General features: G+C 43.0%; 1 protein-coding gene across 2 annotated transcripts; it reads right to left on the reverse strand.

Moving 5' to 3' along the window:
• Positions 1–8,870: 8,870 nt before the first annotated feature.
• ICOSLG (inducible T cell costimulator ligand) lies at positions 8,871–22,958 on the reverse strand. Of its 2 annotated transcripts, none has more exons than XM_058862235.1 (7): positions 22,566–22,958; positions 19,249–19,289; positions 16,836–17,204; positions 16,071–16,355; positions 14,353–14,529; positions 13,280–13,315; positions 8,871–10,962 (listed from the first exon to the last, which is right to left on the reverse strand). In XM_058862235.1, the coding sequence occupies exons 1-7, from the start codon at positions 22,595–22,597 to the stop codon at positions 10,952–10,954; spliced, it is 951 nt and encodes a 316-aa protein (XP_058718218.1). In that variant the 5' UTR covers positions 22,598–22,958; the 3' UTR covers positions 8,871–10,951. The 2 variants fall into 2 exon arrangements, with proteins under 2 accessions (XP_058718218.1, XP_058718228.1); XM_058862245.1 differs by lacking the exon at positions 22,566–22,958 and adding an exon at positions 22,369–22,543.
• Positions 22,959–27,481: the final 4,523 nt, after the last annotated feature.

Consider the following 27,481-nt stretch of genomic DNA (forward strand, 5'->3'; position numbering starts at 1 on the left):
ACTCCTTTACGTGCTTTGAACAAGCCTGAATTTAAACCATCAGCTGGAGTAATTCCCCTGTGTGTCCAGTGATTTCAACAGCCTTTTCCACTACATCCCTTTAAAGTCCTGTGTTTTTCAATACAAGTTTCTCTTGTGTTTATTTTTTCTTCCAAGTGCCCTGGCTTGGTGATTAAGTATCACCCAGCAAAAATAAATCTGAGGATGGAAAGGCTAAGCTTTGTGTGTAGATACCCTCTGTGTCTTCCATTCTTTTCTCACATTATTCCTGTCCTCCCATCTTGCAGGAGGAGGTAGCAGATATGGATCACTAATGCATTCTTTCAAAACCTCTCAGTGTACAGAAATACAGGAGCCACAGACAGCTGTGGCCATTTAATGGCTGGAGTGAAGGCTGTGGGTCTGGCGGGCTTGGCCGCACAGTTTTCACTCAATTTGATTTTCAGTGATAAATACAACTGATCTGTGGTGACTGCTCACCAGGATAAACCTTTCCAGTGGGTGGCTGGGCTTTGGTTTGGAGTTGTTTTTTGTTGGGGATGGTTTTTTTCCCAGGGTCATCAATGGCTCATGTGCCAGAAGTGAGGTGCTGTGATTGCTCAGTGTTCCAGTGTGCTACCCTGGGTGCAGTCAAACTTGAAAGAAAAATAAGACCTGGCAGCAGTGCAGTACTGGCTTACAACTGTTTATCTTGACAGAAAGGAAAAACTGAAAGAAATATTTTTTCTTCCTGCTCTTCCAACATCATCCTATTAAACTTAGCATGGGTTGAGTGACCTGAAGAGGAGAGTGTTGTTGTTATGGCTATACACTTTCAAAATCCAGTCGTGGCTTTTCCACAGTCCCAGAGTGGTTGAGCTTGGAAGGGACCTCTGGAAGTGACCTGGCTCTGCTCCCCTGCTCCAGCTCCCTACTTGATCTTCAGAGATGTGTGTCCATTTCCTCTGGTCCTGCCTCTGGGCCCTGCTGAAGAGAGCCTGGCTCTGGGCTCTGCACCCTCCCTGGAGAAATTTCCATACACTGATAAAACCCCACCTGAGCCTTCCCTGCGCCAGGCAGAACAGCCCCAGCTCTCTCAGACTTTCCTCACAGAAAGATGTGAGAAAGATCCAGTCTTCATCCTCTTTGTGGCCCTTCACTCTCCTTTAGATGAATATATTTATTCTATGGGGGAGCCCAGAACTCCAGGAGTGGCCTCATTGGTGCTGAGGAGAGGGAAGGGATCACCTCCCTCAACCTGCAGGCAATATTTTACCTCCTGCAGCTCAGGATACCTTTAACCTTCCTTGCTGTGAGGATGCAATGCTGACTTCTGTTCAACATGGATCTTTTTTCTTCCTCTTCTTGAAGACTGGGGTGATGTTTTTTCTCCTCTGCTTCTCTGGCACTGCTCAGAATTGCTGTCATTCATCAAGGATTATCAAGAATGGCCTTGCAATGATATCTGCCAGGTCCCTCAGCACTCATTGGTGCATCCCATCAAAACCTTGAATGGAGCAAATTCCAGGTGGATTTTGGCTTTCTTAACCGTGTTTCTACGTGCTCAGACAGTGTCTCTGTTCCTTCCATGCTACCCATCCCTGCTCCACCCTCTGCATGCTCTCTTTGGTGCCTGAGTTTTGCCAGGATCTCCTTGCTCACCCATGCAGGCCTCTTGGTATGTTTTGTTGTTTTTTGTTTTGTTTTTTTTTTTCTTCCTACTCATTGCAATGAAGCAAGCACAGAACAAAACTTTGTTGAGACAAGCTACCACGCCAACACAAATCCTTAAGCTGACTCATGTATTACAGGCCATTGCCTAATGTCTTGTTGGTTTTCAGTCCCTGAGGCTCTCCACTTCAGTGTTTTGGGATGTTCACATGATCAGTACCTTCGTCATGCTGCTTTTAGGGTGCATAAACGTGCTTTCTCCCCTCTATTTGCTCTATCCTGCATATTTGCTAAAAGGTTTCCAACTGAAGCAAAACACAGCCTGCTTTTCCCCAGAACACAGCTCCCTTGCTTTTGTTGCCACAGTTGCCCACATATCTGCTAATTCAAACACCGAATCAGATACTTTCCAAAGTCAGAGCCAGACTGTTTTCATCACCTATAAGTGAATTGATGGAAGAATGAATGGTTTATATATTTGAATTTCCAGTATCTGGAATATAAACTTGCCTTCAGCTAAGTACTGGTGCAGACTGGTCAAGGGACCTTTACTAACATATCACCTATTTTCATTTGGTGCTCTGATAGCATGTTGTAACCTTGCAATATTCCTTTTTCCAGTTGTTTATTTCCCTTCTGTGTTTGTTATCCAAATGGCTTCTAAACCTGCTGGCAGAGTACTCCAAAAAAGCGAGTCTCTTTTTAGCAATTATTCATCACATATTGATGACCCTACCTGGTATTATTAATAAATGTTTTTCTCTTTGCCCTGCCCCCATTTTGCTATCAGATGAACCACATAATACAGACAGTCTTAACCAGGTTCTCATCAGAAGGAAAATGCAAACTCCATTTGTCATTCTGAGCAGAAGACAGCAACCTTTTTTGGGTAAGGCAGTAGAGACCAGCAGTAGCTGTATCTTACCATGCTCATCTTCTCTACTTCTTGTTGCTAAACCTTAATCCTTCTCCAATTCAGGTGGAAACAAAAAGACTGTTTACATGAGGCTGGTGAGCACCTGAATCTGTGTATTTTATTTGTTATTTTGGATTTGGCTGCAGAGTGAGGCTTTCCAGCCTGTGGGGAGCTATCCTGCTTGTGGCTGGTTTCCCTCATTTCCATGTATTTAACCTTATGTGCTTAGGACTGTCATGCCAGGATGAGAGAAGATGCAGAGGTATGAAGAAATAATGAGTTTTCATGCTGGCTTTTGAACCACTTGAGCAACAGTGGAAGATCTTTCATGGTGCAGCCATAGTAGCAAAAATTGAAGTGGCATGTTCAGTTGCAAAGGAAGAGGTGGCAGCCAGCAGCATTTTTTTCCAGGAGATCTCCTAAGTCCTGGCAATAGGAGGTACTTGGCAAGAAATATGTGTCTGTTGATGAGGCCTAATGAACTGAATGTGCCAGTAGGAATGAGAACAAAAATTCAGCTTGACCGTGAGAAAGGAACGAATATGAGGCTGATTTTTGCTACTACTCTTGTCAGTCTGATCCCTTAAATGATAAAGCTTTTGGGGCAATCTCTTAGCTGTTTGTTTCTCTTTGAAGTCAATTCCCCCCTTTTTTCAGAGTAGCCTGCAGTGGGTGGCTGCCCCAGGGCTCAGGATTTCAGACACCAAGAGGGAAGATTTGTACTTTTCCTGTAAAGGTGTTGATGGTTGTATTTGCCACAAAGCTTCTGGATTTTCCTAGGAAATAGCAGCAAGCACTGGGAGGTGTTGGAAGTGTAATTTGCTCCACATATGGTTGCTTTCCTCCCTGCATAAGCAAGACATAAAATAGACTATTTCAGATGGGAGGGACCTGCTTTGCCTAAAAATGTGCAGGGAGTACACCCACCTTTTGAAAGGTATTTAACATTCCAACCAGCTTATTTGCAACTATAATAGTATTTGGGGGGGTGTAACTGTGCCTGTGAATTGTATAAGCCAGGCACTGAGCAGAGGTACCTGGGGGAGGTTCAGCAGGGTCCCAGCAATGCCATCTGCAGTCCTGCAGTGATGCAACACTCAGCCTAAGCCTAATTATAGGAGAGGTTCTTCTACTTAGGCGTGGCAGGGATACCATGAGATCCAAGAGCAAAAAATGTCCTACAACTTGGTTTATGCTCTCACCTGCCATGCTCTGTGCTATCCTGTGTGAGTTTTGTCAAGCCTAATGAGTCCATTTCTGAACACGACTGCAGATCCAGCCTCTCTTGCTGTATTTTGTAGAGGGTTTTTTTGTCTTTGAGGGGTTATGTGTTAATGTAAGTGTTAGTAGCGATTAAAGTGCCTATTCTGCAGTTGTTATCTGCAGTCTTTTACCTCTGGCCTATCAGAAGCTGGTCCAATAGTGGGGAAATTGTCTAGTTCAGCAACACCTGCTGTGCTGTGAGTGTCCAAAGGCCCTTAAAGCAACACCTTCACTGTGTCTGTGACACACAGGGACAGCAAGGTGAGCAGGGACTTTGTGATGGGCAAAGTATATAGCAGCAACTGTTCAGATCTTGGACCTCACCTTAACTAAAAATCAATATTTATTTCTAAATTTCATGAGAGAAAGCAGAATTTTTCCTAGTGTGAAAGTTCAGTCAGGCTCTAGTAATGGTGTAATTAAGGTGCTGGTGTTCTGCCAACCTGTGGGGAGCAGCACCTCAAGAGGGTGAAAAATAGGCAGTGAACAGGGAGACGAGCTTTGACACGCTGGGGTGCGGGGGAGATAGGAATATCAATCTTCCTTCCCCAAAAAATAGAGTCTGAATGAAAGCAGTGATATTCCAGATGTGTTTGCATCTGGTCTGTGACAGTCCTGCCACTCAGACAAGGATGTTGTGGGGGCCATGTGCTTTCTTGATTATGTCCTTGCAAAATTTGACCAGCATTTGGCACTCTGATGAATTGCTCTGTATCTCTGCTCAAATACACTTTTTCTTGTGGCTGCTTTGTGCTCAGCTCTGCCACCCTGCTGACTGCTTGCATGGAGCTTCCAGCTGAGATAGGATCTAGCAGAGATATGATATGCAAGTGTTTACTGCCAGGCTGGGTGCTCTATCCCATCATCTGGGAGTGCAGAGATTATGATCATATCTTGCTTTGTAAAACATGCAGTGGGAGATTAGTAAAATTGCTGGGCTGTAGAGCCAGGCCTGTGTAGGAGGGGTTTAGGGTCCATTGCCAGCTTCACATCCAACTTCTCACCTGGCTTCTGCCTAGGTGCAAAAGTTCAGTGCTTCCCTCCTCGCTGTTTGCAGCAGCATTGCCTGGAGAATAAATCAAACAATTCCTTTCTTTTCCTGCCCTTCAGCCACACCCCAAATCTTCTGAAAAATATGCAGGCAGGGACACACCCTCTTGTACCCGGGATCCCTCGTGGCTGTGGGGTGCTCAAACCCAAGCACCTGTGACCTGGGAACACTAAAACCGGTTTTAATGCAAAAGCTGGTATGGTATAAGATACTACTGGATGTATATGACACATGGATTATCTACTACTGTTTCCCAAGACTCAAAGGTCTATTGATGCATAAATACAGCCACAGAATCTGGTGGATTCCTTTGGCCAAGTTTTTTGTGTCTGAAAAACTTTGTTTTTGTTTAGAAATACTCTTCTGACCAGATTATGTTGTGATGCAGTAGGAATTGCTCAAAAATGAAGCTGAGGCACATTGTATGAAGCTTGTCAGCAGTTGCAATATTACCAAAAATGTTGATGAAAGGCACTGGCTCACTCTGTGCATGCCTGTTGGGTTTTGTGGTTAATGACTCCAGCTGGCCAGAGAATCTCTGTTAGTGGGAGCCCTTCTTTAAGGGCTCCTTTACATAAAAATAAATTAAAAACCACTCAATTTCCCCATAAACCTTCATCTCCTGAGGACTGGTGAATTGTTGCTGGGCTGGAGCAGATTAAAAGATTTTATTTTTTCCCCCTCTTTCTTTCTTGTTCCTCCTCTCAGCTGGATCAAACTTTCCCATACAAAACTGTGGGCAGGCAGCTGTTTGCCTCATGGTAGTCATGCAAAATGCAACTTCAAATAATAAACAGATAATCTGAAGTTAAACAGAACACTTGTGCAAAGTTGGGGGTTATTTATGTATTTATGTGTTTAATTATGTGTTCTTTTAATTTTTCCTGCTCAAAGGCACTTACCCCTCAGCACTGGGGTGTGCCCAGGACTCCTCATGGGATCTCCAGCTGCTGAGAAGAGACCTGGCACCAAGGCTCACTCAGGCAGGGATCCCTGGAGATTTCCCTGTCTCCAAAGCCACCTCCTCAGCTTCTTCAGTCCTTCAAGTTTGTGGGCATGCTTCCTGGGGTGTAGTCCCCCTGCCTCACCCTGTGTACTCAGTCAGTGAATTCTCCTGGAAAGCATGGTCATTACCTGACCCTTATTGTCAGCCCTCCTGCCTCATTCAGTAGGTCAGGAACCAGCACAGGGCTGGTTCTTTCTCATGGTTTTGATAAGAGAACTCAATATCATATCTTGAATAAGACAGCAGCCCTCTGTGCTGCAGATACAGCCAGATGGAAATATGAGCACACTCAGACTCAGGTCATGAGAGCAGCGAAAACCAAACAAAAGGCCTTGAAAGACCAGGTTTATGATAGGACTTGTAGCACTTTGCTGACACAGAGTTTAATCACACTGATCTGAGCTGGTTAATAAGACTTCCAATAAGGTGATAAAGATATTTCATGTTTGCCTACTGTTATAAAATTAGCTACAGTTCAGGCATTCTGCACCTTTATTCCTTGACCTATTTTTAGTTGTGGAAATTGCAGTGGTGATGCATTTTAGAAGTTAGGTAACACAGTAAGGGTATGTCTGACAGAGACATGAACCAAGAGATGTAGGGTTGCTTCTAGCCCAGCATGATGCTGTGGAAGAATTGTTTTTGCAAGCAAATCTGATCTTGTTTTGAAACTGCAGTCTCAGCCCTGTAAGGGGGATGACATGTGACAGCACAGATCTGGGAGAAGAAATGAAAACATTTGAAGTCACTCGCTGTCCACCTTATGGCTGTGTTACTGTTGCTTCTTAGTGACAGATTCTTAAAAGATTTCCAGTTTGAGTGAGATATCTTCTTCCTCCTGCTAAGTTTTTTTCTAGAGGTGATCTTTATTTTGTGTGGTGTAATCCCATTCAAAATTAGCAAACAGTTTCTGTTGACTTACAATGTCTACTGGGCTGCAAAAAAGTAGACTTTCCAGTCCAGCAAGTGGAAAGGGGTCTCTGCAAGCTGGAGATAGGAGTGTGAGCACCAAGTCAGCTACAGGCAGCCTTGTGTGACCCCAAGCATGGCTCTGTGTCCAAGTTTGTCAATTAGACAATCGTCCTAAGCAGCGCTTCTTGGAATCACAGAAAAACAAATAAGTAATTTATTAGTAAATTGTTGGGACTTATTCTGGGCAAGTTCAAAGATCAGCCTAAACATCTTTGATATATGAGCATCTATCTCTACATAGCAGTTTTCTGTGCCAGACTGAAATGGGAGACTGGCTCTTTCCTACCAATAAGCAGACAAAGAATTTGTGATTAATAGTAATGTCACGAGCAGCTGCCAAGGACTTGCATTTGACAGCAGGGGAGCATGGTTCAGATACAGGAATTATGCTAAGTGGTGCAGATAACACATTTCCAACAGGAAATGTTAAAAGCATTTTTCCTGTGTTGGAAGGTAATTGTACAAACTAACCTGTTGTCACGTAAGTGTGTCCTGAAAGATGGATGACATAGAAGCTGCTGCTCTGTAATTCCCTGGGGTGCCAGATGCAGAGATCAACTCAAAGAAAAGGTGGGGTGCCTTTTATAAACACAGAATGGGCAAGTTGGGAAGGGACCACAGCTGGTCATCCAGTCCAAGCTCCCTGCTCACACAGAGTCCCCTGGAACCCATAACTCAGTGTTTGAGCATCTCCAGGGAAGATCTCCACAATCTCTCTGGGCCTCCTGTTCCAGTGCTCAGCCACCCACAACAAAAAATTCTTCTTTATTATCAGGTGGAACTTTCTGTCCAGCAGTTTCTGCCCATTCCTCTTGTCCCATTTCTCAGCACCACAGAGCAGAGCCTGCTCCATGCTCTGACCCCTCCCTGCAGACAATGACAGAGATGGCTGAATCCCCTCTCAGTTGTCTCTTCTTGAGGTGTCTCTTCCTCATCACTGAGGTGCTCCAGCCCCCCAGTCACTTTTGTATCCTTGTTCCAGACATGCTCCAGGAGCTCCACAGTAATCCTCAAGTGGGGACTGGATTACAATGATTCCATCCTGTATCATACCATGGTGGTGGTGGAAGCCCTAATGCCCAGCACGTATTAAGAATAATATTCCCAAGGGCCTTACAGCTATGGGGCTGGGGTTGTTTTCTCCCTGTGGAGTTAGGCTGTACTCAATAGTTCTTTAGAGCAGTTTCTCTTCCTCTGGAAAAGAGAAAGGTTAGAGAAATTACACCTGGGGGTAATGTGACCTTTTGTGCGTTTTTGCCACAAATATGAGAAGGATTCACTTTGCAAGTTGGGAAAGCAACAAATAAATTTTCTTCACCTAGCACAATGGCTACTGAGAACAGATGTTGGAGTCAGGGTAGCTGGAGAAAGGAAATGCTTTCTTGAGCAAAAGAGATATTTCAGCTCTCATAGGTAAAAAGATTTAACTAGTGAGTTTGACAACAGGGCAGATGGATTCAGATCACTAAGTAGCAACATATGTTTTCTCTTGGGGTTTTCCATTTGTGGTTTACCAGCCATGCCACAACAAAAGTCTCACTTTTCTGTGAAAGTGAATCCATTTATTAGTCCTCCTCCAAAGCTGCATCAACTGTTGCTTTCCTGTACTTGTGTTTAAGTGAGCTGCTGTCTTTAGTGAAGGCAAACAGAGGGATGCTGGTGCTCACGTGCAAGACTGGTCTGGGGGAGTGCAATGAGCTGGTTTCACTTCTGGAAGCATCTTTGCACATGTAAATTTGGGTGAGAAATGGATGAATCAGCTCAGGCTTAGTGCTGCCTTCAGGCTACTGCCTGGTTTTTTTTGAGTTTGTTGTGTTGTTCAAGGGGTTTTGTTGTGTGAGCCAAAAGAAAGCAAAGGTGGTCAGCTCTGTGCTGTGTTTGTCTCCCCTTGTCTGAGGGCTTTGAAAAGGAGCACAGAGAGATGTGGCTAAAAGTAAAACTGCCACTTTGGGTGGGGGCAATGGCTTGGATTGACTTTTCTGCATGTTGATAGATTTAGTCAAACATCCAGAAGAATGAATAGATTTTATTTAAAATATAAACACAGTATGTGAAGATAAAAACTGCTATAACAAAATTCCCAAGTCATTTGAATGATAACAACCATCATCTAGGATTTGCTGACCTCCAAGAAGAGCTAAATGAAAACACAGATTTTTCAAGAAAAGGTTTTTGTATTTAGGTGTATCCATGAAGTAGCCCAGAAGTAAGAAAATCCAACCAGACTAAATTTGTTTTAATACCATATTGTGGAGTGGCTTCTAGGTCACTTTTTACATCTCTGAACTGTCACAGTTGCAGAATATAAAAGTGGAAAATTACTTGTAGGAAAGGCTCCTGTCAGGTACAGCAGCACCAGAGGCTGCACAAAACAATTTCATGTGACAGATAAGGAGGAAATATCTACAGGACTTGTTATGGATCACTAGGAAATGGTTACCCTGCACATCTGCACAGATGTTGGTCACATTTTTGAGGTGTCTGCAAGCTTTCATCAAGCAAATTCCCTTTAGGGTACATTGAAGACTAGATTTGGACTCAGAAAATATCTAATATCTGGATTCACTGACATGAGAGAAGCACAGCTGCTCAGCTGGGAGCCTCCCTGGGGGAATTGGTTTGACAAAAGATCACTGCTGCACTATTGCCCAATGGTCTTGGTTCCACATCATGTGGGCACAACAGAATTTTAACTTGTCTGGGAATTGAAAGCAGATCTTGATATGAAAAATCATTGTCTGAGCTCAGAGTTGATGCTTCTCATGCACAGAGCAAGAATAAACAAGGCTGTGATTTATTCACAAAAATCATACAATTTTAGTCTAGCAACTGGTGCAGGAGAGGTCAAGTGCTTCCAGAGCTCTGTTTAAAATAACAATCTCCAGCCTCCCATGACAAGATGGGGAAACTGTTCCATCTAGGCAAGAGATCTAGTAAAAAATCCTCCTTCAAAATTCAAGATCATCAATCAGCAAAGCTTACTGTTTTGTGATTTTCAGCCAGTCATTTTGGCTGACTTGGGGCTGACACAGCAAGGCACATGCACTGGCACAAGGAAAATGCAGTTCTTGGCTTTCTGGATATTCATGGACAACACACTGATAGAATTTGCACTTCTTTGTTTTGTTTTGTTGGGTGCGTGTGAGGATGAGACACAATCACAAGTTCAGTTTAAAACCTTCAGTTTAAAATCCTCCCTGGAAACCATGGGAAAGTGCTTAAATAAAGATTCAGTTGAATCAAGCAGAGCTCAACCACAGTTTTTGTTCCATCCTGAGAAGGGTAAGTCCAGGTGACATGACATTTACATAGCAGAGAGCACTATTTTTAATTGGTCTGATTTCCACAGCCTGTTTTTTTCTCACAGCTGGCTCCTGTTGAAGGTGGAAGTCCCCTTTTTGGTGGAATATTTGGTAAAAACCAAAATGTTGCTATCAAGGCTTAAAGAAGGCATCTTCTCTTATGATAATACATTCAGTATTTGACCCCATTAGAGCAACTCCTGGTTTTGGAGGACTGGGTCAAAGTGTTCTGCCTGGTTCTGTTCCCAGTAACAGCTGGTGAAAACAGACAACAAAAGAGTTGTACTCTAGAGAGAGAGAGAGAAACATGGAAGAGGTCACAAATTACACTCTGCAGAGTCCTTCAGTTTTCTTTCTTTGTTTTAGCTGCCTTTCTTCACATGCAGTAGTCATCCTCAGGGTAAGGTGACAGCAAGAATGTCCCACGCTCCTGAAATGTGGCTGCTTCTGCTCCTGACAGTCCTCAGGGATCGTGATGAGAGACTGGACAAGCACCAGCTTTCAGTGGTCTGGCACAGAGCAGTTGAGTTCCAGGCTTTCTGCTTTCCCCAGTACAGGTGCCCAAAGCACTGACAGTCACAAAGGACTGTCCAAAGTGCTGAGCTGGAGTGGTGACATGACTTCTGTGGACACAGTCACTGGCTGGAATGAAAATCCAGCAGATTTTTTTATTTTTTTGCCATCTTTCTTGGCAGAAATCTGTCACTTGTATCACAAACAATGCTGCACTGAGGGAGTGATGCTTCCCTTGATACATCTCCAGCTGCCCAAATCGTTGGCAGACCTTCCATTTATGCAGGTGCTGTAAAAACAAAATAACTTCTTTCTATAAAATAATAGACAAAAAATTTGTCCAGAAATTATAATTCCTAGCATTGCTTTTCCTATGTAACCAGTGGAACAAGCTGCAAAGCTATGGAAACACACACTCATGCTGCTGAGAGAGAACTGACTGGGGAGAAGTCCTGCCCAAAACACTGGGGACTTTCTGTCCTCATGCCACAGCCTGGAAGTGCCTCTCTGTGCAAATGGAAAAAGTGACCTCTCATGTGAGGGGACAGCAGTGTTACCTTGGGTTCATTTAAAACTATTTCATAAAATGAGATGCACAAAGCCTCTCTGTGGCCAAGAGAATACAAATTCCCCAGGCTCCTCTCAGGAAATGAGGGGATTCTTCCAGCTAATAGCTCAGAATTGCTCCAGCTCTGAATTTCTCTTCACCAGAGCATCCTGCCCCACTGACTGGAATGGGTGCCTGGAGAGACTAATCCCACCAGGATGGAGTTACTCTTCTTTACAGTCTACCTTCCTCCCAGTTTCCAAACTCTTTTTGCCTTTGTATCAGCAAGGTTAGTTTCAGTAGTCCCAGTTTGGTTTGCAGTATTCAGGATTCTCACTGCCATGAAGCAGCCTGATTCTTCATAAAGTGCCAGAAACAGAAGTGCATTTACAGCAGCATTGAAAAGTAAAATGCTGTGGCACTTCCCCAGGGCCTTATCCCCCCATCTACCACACACAACAGGATTGAGAACACCAAATGATGATTAAATTAGGCTAGAATTTCTCCTAGATCCTATCTTTTGTACTAAGGTGGTACCAGCTTTATTTCTAAATAATTTCAGACAGGTACTGTTTTTTTCCCTTTGTTAAGAAAAAAACAAAGCAACAAATCTGGACTGATGGAGACTTGATAGCCTGGACAAACTCTGCCTCAGTGCTCAATTACTAAGGGTAATTATCCTTAGACAATTTCCTCTAACAAGTAGCTTAAATCTCCTTTGTTTAAGTTTGTTATGCCTTAAGTGCAGTGTCAGCTGGGTTAGCACAATAAATAACTTGTCCCTCCTTCTCGAAGGACACTCTGAAGAGGGTTGTTATTGTGTCCTTAATCAGCCTGGCCTTCTCCAGCCTAAACAGACATGACCAGTCTCTCACCAGAGATCACATTCCTGGAGCATTTTCCTTTCTCTGGTATTGATCCAAGTTGCCCTCAAACTGGGATGCCCAGAACATGGCCCTGAGAGGTGGGACAGCCTCTGTCACCAGTGAGACACCAAGGCTGCTGTCCCACCTCCTCTTCCACTAGTGGAGTGGAGAAATGACAAGGAAAAGACAGCATCTGGAAAGTGCCTTTGCTTTCTTCCTAATGAACAAATCATGCTACAGCAGCCTTCAATACAAGTTAAATATTTACTCTTATTTATTTACAGATTTATTTATTTTTTTTTTACTAATGGGCTAAATCCAGGGATCTAACCAAGACAGGCCTGGTATAAGTAAGTCTGGAGAAGAAAAGTTGACCTTAAATCAACTGCTTGTGTTATGTTAATGCAGTTCCCAGGAACAAAAGGACAAAATGTCTCTTTATTTTAAGGAGAAAATCCATCCTCCTCCATAGATTATGCTCTGCAGGAGAGAGTGCAATGCCTGTTGATGTTTAGCAAACACAAATGTTGGGGATCAGGCTGCAGTCTGGAAAATAATTGACCATTAACCCAGTTTCCATGACTGTCAAAGAAGTTCCAGAGAAAGTTTTTTAATTTAAAGGTTATTTTGCTTCTGCTTGATACTATGAATTGGGTACATTCACAGCATCTGCTACATCAAACTATTCTTTAAGTATGACAGTTTTAGTGAAACCACAGTATTTTCTGCCTGTTCTGCAGAGCATTAGCTTCAGTAGAAACTACCAAATGAGATATCAGCTAGGCAGATTTCACCCTCTACTCCTGCAAGTCTTCTATTTTTTTTTCCCCAAATCTGTCTTCATTTTTTTCACCCAATTTTCATTTTTCTGCCTACTGTAAGTAACAAATGAATTTGTAAACCAGCTGGCCTGCAATATTGAATTCTTGCTTACAAAAATACGAACATGGTGAAGGTATGAAGAGCGTGTTTTTTCTAGGAAAGGAGGGTTTATTTTAGAATTGAGTGTATATAGGCTCAGGCCCACAGACATGATGCAAATGATGTCCCTGTTAAAGAACACCTAGGATTTAATGCCTAAAAAATGCTTCAGTTTGTATCATCCACTATGTCTAATCTAAAGGCTTGTGCTGAACTTGAGTACTGAAGCTGTGAAGTTAGGTCACTTGAGACAAAATGTTTTTAATACTTACAGTTGAGTCCTGCTTGGTTTTCTATTGGTTGGCCATCTGTTGAAACAAAGGCATGGGTTTCAGCATGTGGGATAGATAACCACAGTCTTCAGAAAAATGAGATTAATATTAAGCAATATTAATATTATCCACCAAAGCTGAGGGTTCAATGTGCTAAATGTTCTGTAAAATGCAGGCCAATGTTCTATATGCTCACAACCCCAGCCACCATTTCAGAAAAGAGAGATTTTGGGATTGAAGCAATAGCCCTGCTCCTCATCTTGGGACAGAGTCCTGCCTCTCTCTTGGGTTGTTTCTGAAGGAAGGACATGACCTCTACAAGAGCTGCTGCAGATCCTGGACAAGATCACTACTCTGATTTCCCCTGGTCTCTTCTGAGGAAGAGAGCCTGCACTGAAAACATGGATTTGTCCATGAAAAGTGTGGTTGTCCCTGCTCTGTCTCTTAGATATTAGCTCCTGGATGGCCACAAAAGGGCTCAGAGCAAGTGCCCAGCTGCATTGGCAGACTAACCCTGGTCCACAAGAAGCCTTTTAGAGCTTTTTTAGAGTCACACACGTGGGCAAATCCAGCTACACAAGGGTACACGGGTGAGACCAGCTACATTTCTGCTTGATCCCAGCAGGATCTTAATCATCCAGCCAGTGACTCCAAAGCTCTCAGGATTGAATTATGCTCTGAATTCTGCTCCAAACTGTGCTGAGTGAGTGAGCTACTGACCCCAGTCCTGTTTCATGCCATCTGTCCAGAAGGAGCCTGCAGGGATCACGGCTCAACAAAACAATCACAGACAAGCCATGGCCCGAACAGACACAAAGTCCGAGTTACTCTCACATCCAGAAATTACTTCCTGTGAGGCTCAGACACAGGAAGAGAAAAACATGAAGAATAATATATCCTGGGGCACTACTTTTCCTCCCAGGGCACCCCAGGTTTTTGATAAGGACATGATTTACTGCTGCCATGTGCAGGCAGCTTAGTCATATTTTATCTCTTCTTGTTGGATAACATCAAGCATTTTGGCAAGTGAAAAAGAATTATAATTTAGTCATGCAAACAAAGTGTCTCATTACCTCTATAGGACACTAGATTAGAGGACCTCCTTCTCCACAGCCAGCAGATTAAACCAGTTAGAAGACCTATCACAAAGACAATGCCAATGATTCCAGCTGCTTGAGCACCTCGTCCTTTTTTCCCTAGATTTTCATCACTTTCTGTGCCAGAACCAGTGCTTTTCTTCTGCTGTGTGTCTAGAATAAAACAGAAGAGGATGTCATAGGTGTAAATGTTCACATTTCATACCAGGAAAATATTTCACCATGTTTTGCATGCATGAAAAAATTCTGAAGGACTAAAGATTTGTGCTATTCATAGCACTGTGATTTTGGTGATTCCTTCTGAGCGAGACTCATCTCCAACTAATTATGTCTAAATACCAGTTTACTCCTCCCTGTCATCATAGTGCATCCATATTTCTTTCTTCCTTTTTCTTCTTTCTCTCCAGCTTTGAGAGACTATGAGAGAGGATGTTTGGGCTTGTATCTAGACTCAGTTGAAAATAAATCTATATAGAGATGTAAATCTGATGGTATTCAGAAAAATGGGTGAAAACCTGTTTCCCCGAAGTTAATGAAGAATCTTCACTCATTGCTGCAAACTGAAGGTTTCAAATCACATCTCTTACTCTTTCAAGTGCAATTGTGAGACTTAAACAAAACCCCAAAAATAGTAATATGAAGGTCTTTTCCCTCAGAAGACAACATGACACTGCCATTAGGAAACAAATGATGAGGTTATTTAGTTTTTCCTTTAATTTGGGATGACATCATGGTGTATAATCACATAAACACTCTACTGTGCAACTTCTGCTCATGCATTCAATTTTTGTTCCTGGAAACAGTTTCTATCATTTGCCTGCAGTCATGGGATCAGGGTTTGGGATGCTCAGGTAAATTAGCTGTGGATCTCCAGCTACAGTTATGGAAACATTCCAATCTCTTGCACCAGGATGCACCTCTGAGAGAAAATTTTGGCTGGAGGCAGGACCAGGAACAGCAATGAGATCAAACAGCCATCTCCAGATCAGCCTTCCCACTCCAGACAGATTCTCTACACAGCTTTTTGGAAATAATGAACTGCAGCAGTCATACTGTAACTATAACTTGTTAACAGGTTGGTTTTTTTTTAAAAAGCTTTCTAGTTTTGTGAAGAGTTGAGTGACTAAATACTTGCTTTTATTATTAATCATCACATCAGCAATAAATATCATTATACTTGTGCTGTTTTACCTTGTTCTATTGAGCTCATATTGCCCATTTGCTGCAGACCTAGTTTAAGTCGTGCACTGTATTAAATTGAGTTTTGGAGAAACTGAAAATTGAACTTTGGAACTAGGCAGAGTAAAAAGCAAATGTGAATGTTGCAAGGCCATTGAGTAGGGGGTCAGAAATCATGGATCTGCTGTATGGTGACCCCTAAAAAACAACCTGACTCCCCAAACCTATATGTTCCTCAGGAACTAAAAGGTTAAGCTCAGAAACTTCCTTGGATGCAAGAGCTTCTCAGTGCTGCTGTCATAACACACTTGGTGGGTTATTCACTTCAGCATGGAAGAATTAAACATCAAGTCCATGGCTAAGCATAACTAGAGCTTGAAACAAAGCCTGAGATCCTCTCAGCACTTTTTGGAACTACTGAATTAATGCATAGCCCTCGTTAGTGCACACCTAAGAGACATGCTGGTTGATATTCCTGCTACCTAGAAAACATGAGGCAGCATGAAGGAACTTACAGTTAGCTGACAGATTTTCCTGCAGCATCTCATTCTCTATGGAGCACTCTATCTGCATGTTAGAAGTGGCTTTCACCTTCAGTGTGCTAAAAACGCTGAAAGTGCCATCGTCGTGGGGTATGATCTCTATTTTGGATGGAGACAGGCGGCTGTTGTTCACTTTATTGATCCAGTAAACATTGGGCTTTGGGTATCCATTGCCAGACCTGCAGTTGAAGGTCACCTCCTCTCCAGGGCTGTCACTGTTTCTTATTGGTCCACTGAGAATTGGTTGGCTGTAACTCGCTGGAGAGCAAGAAGAAAAAGAAACAGTTGTTGGCATTTTGAAACATACAGGAAAGTTTTGAGATGCATCCTGAAGCCAAGCTGCTGGATTTCACACCACCCCCATGTCTTGAAAGAGAAACGCCTGCAGGTTTGGTCTGCAAGCTGAGAATCACTGGGAGGGCCAAAAGCTAAAGCCAAACCCAAAAAGAGAAAGGACCAACTTAAGCTGCTGTCACCCAGTCACATGCAAGAGCCCTCATATCCATGAAAAACAAGAGGAAAAACATGCTCAGTAAATAGTTTTCACATGCTTTTTCCAAGGTTTACATTTGTTGTCAGTAACATTTAAATTAAGTAGACTTCATTTCATCAAAGGGTAGTTTGAAAAGTAGTTGAAAGTCTGTTACAAAATTAAAGGTGTGCTTATATAGAATATTAAAATAGCTCAAATTTGAAAAGCGGAAATGAGAATTTGGGCAAAGTGACACAAGTTCTTACCTGCTAAACTGAGAGCCACTTCTGCCTGGTGAATCACTTTGGGATGTTCAGTTTTCTCCTGCACTACACATTTGTATGTATGTCCATCATTCTGGCTGACATTTAACAATAGCAGAGAAAAATCACCGCTTTCCAACCTATCCCAGAATAACTGAGTCCTGTCTTTAAAGTGAATACACTGATTTGTGTTATCATCTTGGCCAGAGATCAGTGCATGTACAACTGAACACTTCTCTTGATAGGAATCATCAGCTATTTGCCAATACACCCGTAGATTTTTTAATTGCAAGTTTTTTTTGGTATAAATGCAACTTAGTGTGACGTTGTCTCCAAGTTTACTGATGATGTTCTTCTTCTCTAGAGCAGTAACTACGAGATTAAAAGAGAGAAAGAGAAAAAAGGGAGGTTTTGTGGAGAAAAAAGTAATTATTTTCAAGTACATTCTACCACATATAGATTCCAGTATTAGTTTTAAAGCAGGTGGGTGAGTGTGCTCACTTCATAGGCATTCCTACCCCCCAAATTTCCAGTGGCTAATTCTCTCCATGTCCATTTGTCTGTGCATTGTCCAAAGGCACCTTTTCTCTGAGAGCCAACCAGTCTTAATCATTCCTAGCCCCATGGGTACTCACATTTCACTTTGCAAACTGACTGCAGACACATTCAAGTCCTAATGCTTTAATAATCACTTTTTTCCTTTTTTTTTGTTTTTTTTTTTTTTTTTTGTTTTGTTTTGTTTTGTTGTTGTTGTTGGTTTTTTATTAAGAAAAATGACAAATAACTCCCCTTAAATCCCAGGAAGTGGAAACATTGATAAGAAAGAGTGCTGCCATTATTTTGAGACACAAAAAATTAAGAAGGGGAGTAAAAGTAGTATTTCTCAAAGCCAGCATGACAAAGCAACCACATTTTACTGCTACTATCAGTGACACCCTCTCAACAAATACTCTCAGCTGGCAAACCAGCACGCCCAGATACCTCCAGTGCCACGTTCATTAGACATTTACATCTTGAGGGTCACTTGAGGTGAAGTCATGACTGTATCTGGCTTTCAGAACACTTTTCCTGCTTTCCAGAGGAAAGGTGGCCTCTGCTCTGTGTGAGCAAGGCAAAGGTGGCTGACAGCTGATGCAGAAAGCATAGGTCAGTGATTGACACAGGGCTGGGCAGCTCTGCCCAAAGCCTCCCTGCTGGATCCATCACCTCCAGAGCAGCCAAAACCCCTCTGGTGCAGCTGGCTGGTATATGTATATATATATTTTATATATATACTAAGCAGGGTATGAGCTGTGTCAGGCAAGAGAGGGTCAGGCACGGGGCTGGATGGGAGAGATTACAACTGGGGGAAGGGATTGTGTGGGAAGGGATTGAGGGAAAGGAAGATGACAGGAGTGGAGGTTTGGAAATGCAGAAACAGCTCGTGGTGAGGTGGGAGGGAGGTGTCAACCTTGAAGGGGGACTTGGCTTTGTGAGGCTGGGCTGGACACAGAAATTGCTCATCTACTCATCTGAGTTGGGCACCCTGGTCTAAAAATTCCACTGAGGCAGGCACAGTGCTTGCAGGAGGAAAGGCAGGGTGTTCACCAGGGTAAACTCTGTGGGTGGGACTGGAAGTAGAAGGCTTGAAAAGGGAATTGCAACACAATTCCTTGGCTCAGATTCTGGGAAACCCATTGGAACAGTAGGAAAAGTAAAGCCCTGGCAAGATGGGTGCAGCTCCATCACTGGCCAGAAACAGGCCAGCCAGCATCTATTGAGACTGAATCCGGTACAGATTGTCCTGATATTGGGGCCAGGGACTTTCCTTGGTGACTTTGTTGAGGTCCTTCTCAGTGATTAAGCAAGAACAGAGGAGAGAACTCTAAGAATATTTAAATATCACGAGGCGGTGTGATTTAATCTTACCTTTGTTTTGCAAGGGATATTTTAAAACAGTAGTAAAAACTAAATTACTAATAGTATAAGTAAATTTACTAGTAATAAGTAGAATTAAAATTACTGATTTTGGCTACTTGATACCATGATGTATAATTCTACTCTTGAATATACAGGCATATATATATATACATATATACATATATATACATATATATATATATGTATATATATACAGGCAGCTCTTATTACTCCACTTCTAAGGCCTTTTGTTGACACAGGGAGATCTCTAAAGCAAGCAAAGCAATCTGAGCAAGAGCATCCATAAGGTCCATTGCTATTCTCTGCAGTGAAACTGATAGAAATTGATTGTGCCTTCTTTCCCTGATGCATGTCAGACAAACATTGAAGAATTCTTCAGTATGTTGTAGAAAACACAGAGATGTTCATATTGTACATTTTACAACTACTTTGTGCCTTTGGCCAAATGTATTAAAGGGAGGGCAGTTTAATTTTTACTGAGTTTTTCTGAACTTACCTGTTTTCAGGATATGAAGGAGCAGTAATAGAAATCCGTACCTAAAACAAAAAGCAAACGAGTGTTACAAGTGACTCTGCATCTCTTTTGTTTAAATAAGCAATAAACCCAATTTTGATTGTTTTAATATAGCGGCAGAAGTAGGTAAATTAGGTACTGCTCCCACGTAGTGCCTCATTAAAGATTTGCATTTTTGACAGCTGCAAAACTTCTCTTTATACAACCAGCAGTGGTTTGGTGGCCAAGGCCATGAATAGCAGCAAAATGCACTAATATTGGAATCAGGGCAGAGGGCATGAGGCTGGTGTTGGCCCTGTCTTTTCCTCTGACAGAATCGATTGGCTTGCTGGACAAACAGGCTCTGGAATCTGTCTGAGTCACTGGGAAGGACAGTGGCTGCACAGGTAAAAAGCAGGTTTTCCAGTCTTTTGCTGAAACTCAAGGAGTTATGGTTTTGTCTGGCTAAATGACAAACAGCAGCTGGCCATGCTGCCCACCAGGTTGTGCACTCAGTAAAAATGTGTAAACAGGAAACCTGCTGATAGTGGAGAGCTGTGCAAAGGTTTTTGATGGGAAGAATTTGATCTGTTTGATTACTCAGGAGGGGCAAATCTGTGCAGGGGTTTTCCCGAAGGAAAGGATGCCTCAGGAAACCCAGTTTAACCCATTTATAAACTCCAAGTGATTTATCACCCTCATCCCACAGGGGTTTTAAGGAAGATAAATGGACTGTGAGTTACTTTAAAATGGCCATTCACCACCACACCTAGTTACACATTGTGCTCTCTTTCCTCCAGACTGCAGTAGGAAGGGAAAGAAGGATGAAGGAAAGGTTTTGGAATGAGAACTGTGTGGCTGCAGTTGCCCACCTTGATATTGCCCCAGGTGCAACAAGGTGCAGTAAAGCTGAGCTGACGGGCAGAGGGACAGGAGCACTGGGCTGTCACCAGCATCCCCAGCTCACCTGTGCAGGCAGGACTGGGGCCACACTGCCCAGGTACCGCTGGCTGCCTTTCCCCAGTGCTCTCAGCCCTCAGCCAGGCCCAGCACTGAGCCCTGGGGCAAAGGGACAGCTGCTCCCACAGGCCATTTCTATCCAGGACTGAGCTCGAGTCTCCCACCCAGACCGCTCACTGCCTTCCCTCCAAACCAACCCTGCCCTGCCTGGCTCTCCTCCCTCCAAGCCCTAACCTAAGCTCACTCCCCAGCAGCCACTTCTCACTTTGCTGTGTTTTACAAAATCCCCTCTCTTCCAGGCTTCCTGCCCTTTTCCCACAGCTTCTGCTCCTTTGTCCAGCCAAGCACAGGAATTCGTACATCACTTCCCAGGCACAAGCTGTGCTTCTGCCCAGCTTTACTGCAGTCACCTGCCTGGGCACAGCCTGGGGCTCTTCTGCACAGGAGTGTCTCTAATTCCCACCTGCCCCTCAAGAAAATTATCATCTTCCCAAATATATTCAGCTTCCCATGCAGAAAGTGGAGGACACCCCTTACACAAAATCTTCTTCTATTTGATGGCCCATTTCCAGAGACTGAGTTGGAGAAACTGTAGTGGAGAACCAGTCTGAATTGTATTATTTTTTTGTATAAAGAAAACACTTTATTTTCTTTTTCTGTGTCTTTTGAAATTATTTGATAGATGAGGCTTGAAAAGCTTAAGTGGATGCCAGTGTAGAGAATTTCTGCTCTATTACTTCAGTAAATCTGCAATCCATCTCAAACCCAAGGAAGCACACCTAAGCATTCTGTTCTGCCTCTGACAGTGGCTTTTACATGTGGATTCGTATTTTACTTTTGTTGTATTTTTTACATTGTCATCACTTTTGTGCTGGGCTTGTAGAGGTCTGTCTTGGCAAGCTCAGCTCATGTAGTCCTCAATCTTTCTTAATCCCATGCCTGTGTTATTCCCCACCCAAGTTAGAAGCTATGGATATAGCAGCTCATTTGAATAGAATGATAACAATAACTGACTGATCCTTATGGGGCTCTCTAGGGAATTCCCCCTGGTAGGCATTTGCTAATGCCAACAGACATTTAGATATTCAGCCAGAACTGATTCTCATATGTACATACACAAAGTGGATCTTGATTTCTGATTTTAATAAGTGATGCCGCAGTCAAGGTTGGCCAGATCAGAGATGCATCATCCTCCTACTTGGAGGAAGTTGCAGATGTGGCTTGTGGGGTCAGCGTCAACCCTCAATGTTTCCCTGGAATAGCTTTAATTCCAAGCTTTAATTGGAAAAAGGGAGAAATGCTCTGCCTGCTTTTGCCTCTGTGCTCACTCAGCTCCCATGCCCATCACACTAGCAGTGAGCTTAATTAAGTGCTGGCGTAGCTGCACTACCTCCTTCGGTCTTGCTTTCCTAATTTAAAAAAAAAATAAAAATTCTTTTTTAATGTTTCAATTCTTTCCCACACCTTCCTCTTCTGCAATTTTTTTAAATGTTGTGTGAAACAGGAGAAAGTTGCACTTCGCCTTTCATGCATTCTTGCTTGGTGAGAGATTCTTCCTACCTACACCTCAACTTTTTCATCACTACTCATCTTAAAGCCACGGGATGCTGCTGCTGTGGCACACTCTAGCCAGGCAAGAGATATCCTGATATCCAATAACAATAACAATAACTTTGGGGGCTTTGCTCCACTGCTGAGACACACTTTGTCCCCTAACCTTGCTGCGACACGGCTCTTCTCGGCCAGCAGGTGCCCTGAGCAGGTCACCTGCGGAGCTTTTCTAACACCTGCTGTAAAGCAGCGCTACCCTGGGCAATAGAAGCCAGATGAGCCACATCCCATCGCAACCTTTCAGCTGAAAACATCCGGAAAAGGCCCATACATGCCCTGGATGGCCGCGTACGGACCGGGACCCCGGGCCGGGCTGCGGGGGAGCTCTGCCAACACCCGGCTCCCCGAGACCTGTCCCGGGGCCGGGGGTCGCCCCTGACTCCAGTTAAGCAGCCCAACCCCCGGCAGCGCTTTCCTTGCCCCCTACAGCAGCAAACCTCGCGTTTCCCTACGGGGGATGCGCATCCCTGCCCGGCAAGGACCCGCCGTGTCCCCGCTCCCCGCCGCGCACGGAGCGGCAGCAGCGACCCTTCCCCCGCGACCACCACTCACCCCCGCGGCTTCATGGTGCCGGAGCCGAGCCGAAGAGCCGTGCCGAGCCCGGCCGAGCTCAGCTGCCCGCCTTGGGCCGTTCCCTTTTCCCTCCCACGCCGCCTCCGCCGGGGATTTCCGCCTTGCGGCGCGGGCGGCGGAGCCCAGCGGGACCGGGCGCTGCTCGTCCCGGCCGCCTCAGCCACATCCCCGCTCACCCCTTCCCACAGCATCGCCGGCACCGCTGCATGGGGGTTCCCGGCTCCCGAAAACCCTTCTTCTCCCCAAATCCATGTTCCCTCTCCGCTGCTGGGGAGCCGGACCTGGGCAGCTTTTGCCATAGCTCGGGCACGGCCGCGTCCTCTTGGAGATCGGTCTCCAGCCCCGGGGGAGGGCAGCGACCGCGCCCGGGGCGCTCCGGGATATCGAATAATCCTCCCTAGGAGCTGGGAAAGTTGTGTTTCAAAGTACATTAGGTGTATGTTTGCATAAATAGCGCATTTATTCTAGATTTGTGTTTTGTAACTAGCTAAATGGGATTTGCTAGAGAAGAGAAGCGCACCTGGAGCTGTGGTAGGTGTGCTGGTGAGGGGGTGTTTTAGCAGCACCCGGCTGTTTGAAAGCTGCGGTTCCCAGCGTGGGCAGTTTCATTTTTGGCTCCACATCAGTGTTTGCCTTGTTTGCTCTCAGGAGCTTCAACCCAGCTGGCACATCTTTGCCAGCGTGAGCATTGGTGACACACAGCACAAAGCTGTCACAGCATCAATCGTTAAAGTCTGCCACGTTCGTATTCTATTTTTTCTTGGTTTTAGTCACCCTGGGAATGCAATTACGTTGTGCAAAGGAATGTGAAACTCTGGGGTTGTGCAAGACCCAACGCCATTTCCTCTGCCAGACAGCAGCAAGAAAGGGGATTTCGGTTTTGGGTCTTAAACTCGGCACTACTTCAGCCTCTCTGTGTACCACTGACACCTGCAAATCAGTGATCAGTTTGGGAGGACAGGCTTAAATTTGTGCTAAATTTAAAGGAAGATAAACATTCCTATGGAATTATGCCTGAATCAGAGCATATTTGCAGCAGCCAATTCATGTCTTTAACTGAAATATTTCCTGACGGGATATCTTAGTTTGGGAACTGTTTTGATATTTTAGATGTCAAAAGATGTTTAGATGTTACTTTTTAATAAAAGGCATTTGGTGAATGTTGCACATGGTATCAGTTCTTTGTGGCTAAAAACTTCCTGATTTTAAAAGCTTGTGTTTTTATATGTGACTTTTAACAGTTCTGGATATAATTTTTTTCTTTCTAAGATGCATAATTTGAAAGAACTCTTCTGCTGTTCTTTGCAGTGGTTTCTGTCCTGCTTTTTTCATACATATGTACCAGTTTTGGTGGAAAGGAATTTCCCAATAACCAAGAAAAGCAAATATGTCTCCATAGCCTGGAATCTCTTTAGGATTTAGAAAGGTCAAGTTCCAAACCTCTTTGCTGCCTGCATCAGACTTTTGAATATGGATTACCTGATGAATTTTTAATCTATAAGGCAACCTTGTCTTCTATTTCCCTTCTAAATGGTGCTCATGAAGGCCCAGCCTTAGGCAGGTCCTGACTTGTCCCTACCTGCAGATCTCCTCAGAGGACATAAAACATAAGGATGTTCTTCTGTCAGTGACTCCATTCCTAGGGCACACACTGAACAGCCCTGTGGTTAATAAAAGCCAGTTCTCACAGCCAAATCATTGCCATCACATATAAGATGTTTCTTACCACACAAGCGAAAAAAGAGAAGTAGTTGCAGCAGATACGGTTCCTTGTATTTACACTGAATAGTGTACAATAATGTACTTTTATTCTTTTGAACATAGGTTTGTTAATATGGCATTTGCTAGAAATAAGTTGGGATATTTGACTCGAGGTCAAAAGAGAGACGTCAGTGACAGGATCTTTGCCCTACAAGTATCCCATCAAAAACAAGGTTAATAATAACAGGAGTGTGTGAAAAGTTTTCATCAAAGATTTGGCTCCTCATTCCTATTACCATACACTTATAGAAAAAATTCAGAGAGAGGCAGCTGAGTTCCTAGAGTGATTTAAAGAACACCCTAATTGTTGACAGCTAATTTGTCCTCTCTTTACTGTGCACACACAATTTGACACAAAGCATCTAAGGCTGTCAGGAGAAGAAAGTAACTCCTATAGCTTGTGTGTGGCAAATATGTTGCCTGTGGACTTTGAAACTAGAAACACTGGGAAGATTTGGGGAAAAAAAAGAGAGGAAAACAATATCCCAGTTTTTCTGAGCTCTTGGACAGAGAAGTGAGAGAGATGTTTGCTTTCAAATGTGTGTCATGCAAAGAGAACTTGTGGATCTGCAAAATACCCAACTGATTAATACAGTATTGAGAATCCAGAGTGACTTGGTTTTGTGAAATAGAGACATACCTCTCTCTACATATACAGAGGAGAGAAGATGATCTCAGACAGATTGAACAGCTCTGGGGACAGGAAAAAGGGGCTGTGTGTGGTGTGGAGAACTTCAACTTTATTTAGAGTCAGGCAGCCATGAAAGAAATGCTGTGACTCCTGAAACATATCACATCCTTGTCGAATGGTGTCCACAAATCTCTGGCTTTTGCACTGTGAAGGTTCCAGTGCATGACACTAGAGCTTTATTAAAGTATGGCTTGCAACTGAGAAAAATGCCAAGAGAGAAATCACAGTAGCTTTGGCCACTTTTGTGTAGTTTTATGTAGGGATAAAGAACAAAAGAAGGTACAAAAAGCATGAATGATTTTGCAACACTTTTCCAGCACTTTTTCTCTGCCTAAAGAGAGGTGAATAGAATTAGCAAGTGGAAGAGGGAGACTTAATAGAGGATGAGGGGAGGACAGTGCACAAAATTTTTTGCTTAACTAGTGGAGACAGTGGAGTAAGACAGCAAAGCTGACTGCTAAGAACAATCTGGTGATGACACTGCAATTAAAGTATCTCGTGATTCTAAGAAAATTATTTGTGAGGAGTGAATGAACAAAAGAGGAAACAATAGTCTGTCTGTTTGCTCTCTAGCTCACATTTTGTTGTCACACCAGGCGCTCAGGGAATTGGCCAAAAACATCACTTTTGACACCCAATTCCAAGATTATTGAATGCAAAAGAGGAAACCTGTAGCCCTGTAAAACACAGGTTTTGGACAAAATGTGCTCTGTGTGTGTGGCAGCAATGGCAATCAATTTATTTTGTATTTATAAATAATCAATAATTTAATTTATATTTATTTTTCCGGAGAAGGAAAGTACTGTGTTATATTCAGTTATGTTATTAGAAGGCAGCACTGGTATTCGCAGTTCTTTATTAGCTGTGCATGTTGAGATAGTTGATTTCCTGCTGTTTTAGGAATAGCAAGGGAATAACTACCTTGGCAATACTTTTCCCAGCTCACTGTGTGTGGGCATGTTAAAAAAAAAAATAAATCTACCACAGTATGTCATTGCTGAAAATGTCTCTTGAGCCTCTCATATTCAGGCTGTATTATCCTGTGTGGAATGATTCCAGAGAGAAGAATGCTCTTGCTGTCTGAATTTCCCTCTGCTCCTTTGCTCAGTTTCATTTCTTCCAGATGTCCTTTGCTCTGATCATTTGCTCAGGACACTAGATGATGCATGAAAGAATCTGTTTGGGAATAGAGTTCACAGGTTTTAGTGTGAAATACCTCCTGGAGAAGGGTTACTTTCCTTTTTTTCAGGTTCACCACATTGACTGTAAGAATGACAAGAGAGGGAGCACAGCTGAATAAACTCAGCCTCAAGGCAGATGCCGATGCCTTTAGCTGAGGAAGAGGAGGACCAGATTGTCTGAAACCATCCAGCAGAAATTTTCCTTCTCCAACAGGAAGTTGTTAGTTTTTAGGACATCTTCAGCATGGCATTTCTGATGCCATGTAGGAAACAGAGCATTGGAAATCCTCTGAGCAATTAAAAAAGCCCATCACAGCATAGCCTGGATCCCAGTCACTGGCAAACTCTCCACAGAGAGCATGAAGAGGAAGCCCATGGTGCATACACTGGCTGCTCTCTGGTTAAAACTAAAACACAAAGGTATTTAGAACCTACCAAAACTAATTTCAAACCTCAGCCTTCCCAAACTGTGGTAAGATGAAGTCCATAAAGTGCACTAGAATTAAGTGCATTTTATTTTAACAGTCTCTTTTTGTTTGTGATCATGGTGAACCCCTGTGAGGAGAACTAATGAAATGTTCAGAGAAAATGCTTAAGAGCCATCGTGGCAATATCTGAACAGGTGAAACATTTTTCAGATTGAAACACAATTATGTAAAGTCTCAGGACTAATAGTTACCCTAAGGAGATAAAATGCAGCACAGGTATTTGCTGTACAAATTAAAGATTTTGGTTTCATATCTCACCAAACATCAAGATTTTTTAAGAAACAGACTAAAATAAAAAGTATTATCCATAATTTTCTAGATATAATTGTAACTTGACTATGATTATCATTATGTCAACATAACTGTTAAAATAAATGAGTTATGATTTCAAATTATAGAACATGTTAAGCATGGGTTTGAAAACTGATATTGTGTTCCAAGTCTAAATGGACCTTATAGAAAGCTATTTTAAGAAGAGGTGCAGTAAAAAAAATCTTAATACTACGTTAGAAAACAAATATGTATCTGTATTGCTCTTAGCCGTTGCCATGAAGTAGAGAATCTAGCAAATTCTGGAAATCAATCTCTGATATGAAAATATTCCCTCTTGAAGAAAAGATGTATTCCTGCTTACATTAGTGTCAGAGCAAAACAGTGCCCATCACATACCAAAAAGGGTGTTTTAATATTGTCTTTAGAAATAAAAAAAAATTAGAAAAATGTTTATTTCTCCTCATAGCACGGCTGAATAGGAAGCCATGTAATGCAACAGGATATGGTATGGGTGACAATTAGTGAGAAACAGGAACTGAAATCTGTATGACTTAATGTTGTTTATTGAATTATTTTATAAAACATGGCACTACTACCAGGATTTGATGAGAACTGTAGTTTCATTTTATTGTAAAATGTAAAATTTATTGGTTTGGCCCTTAAATAACTCAAAAAATTCCCTCTGATACCACTTGCAA

The sequence above is a fragment of the Poecile atricapillus genome, chromosome 1 (genome assembly GCF_030490865.1).
Source record: "Poecile atricapillus isolate bPoeAtr1 chromosome 1, bPoeAtr1.hap1, whole genome shotgun sequence".
In the NCBI taxonomy this organism is placed as follows: Eukaryota; Metazoa; Chordata; class Aves; order Passeriformes; family Paridae; genus Poecile; species Poecile atricapillus.

Bases quoted from the DNA above. Each gene is read 5' to 3' on its own strand.
- ICOSLG (XM_058862235.1), bottom strand. From the start codon at position 22,597: ATGCAGCGGTGCCGGCGATGCTGTGGGAAGGG. The intron at 17,205-19,248 runs GTAAGTTCAGAA...TTAATCTCGTAG, and splicing joins CCTTCATATCCTGAAAACAG to TTACTGCTCTAGAGAAGAAG. The intron at 16,356-16,835 runs GTAAGAACTTGT...CTTGCTCTCCAG, and splicing joins AGTGGCTCTCAGTTTAGCAG to CGAGTTACAGCCAACCAATT.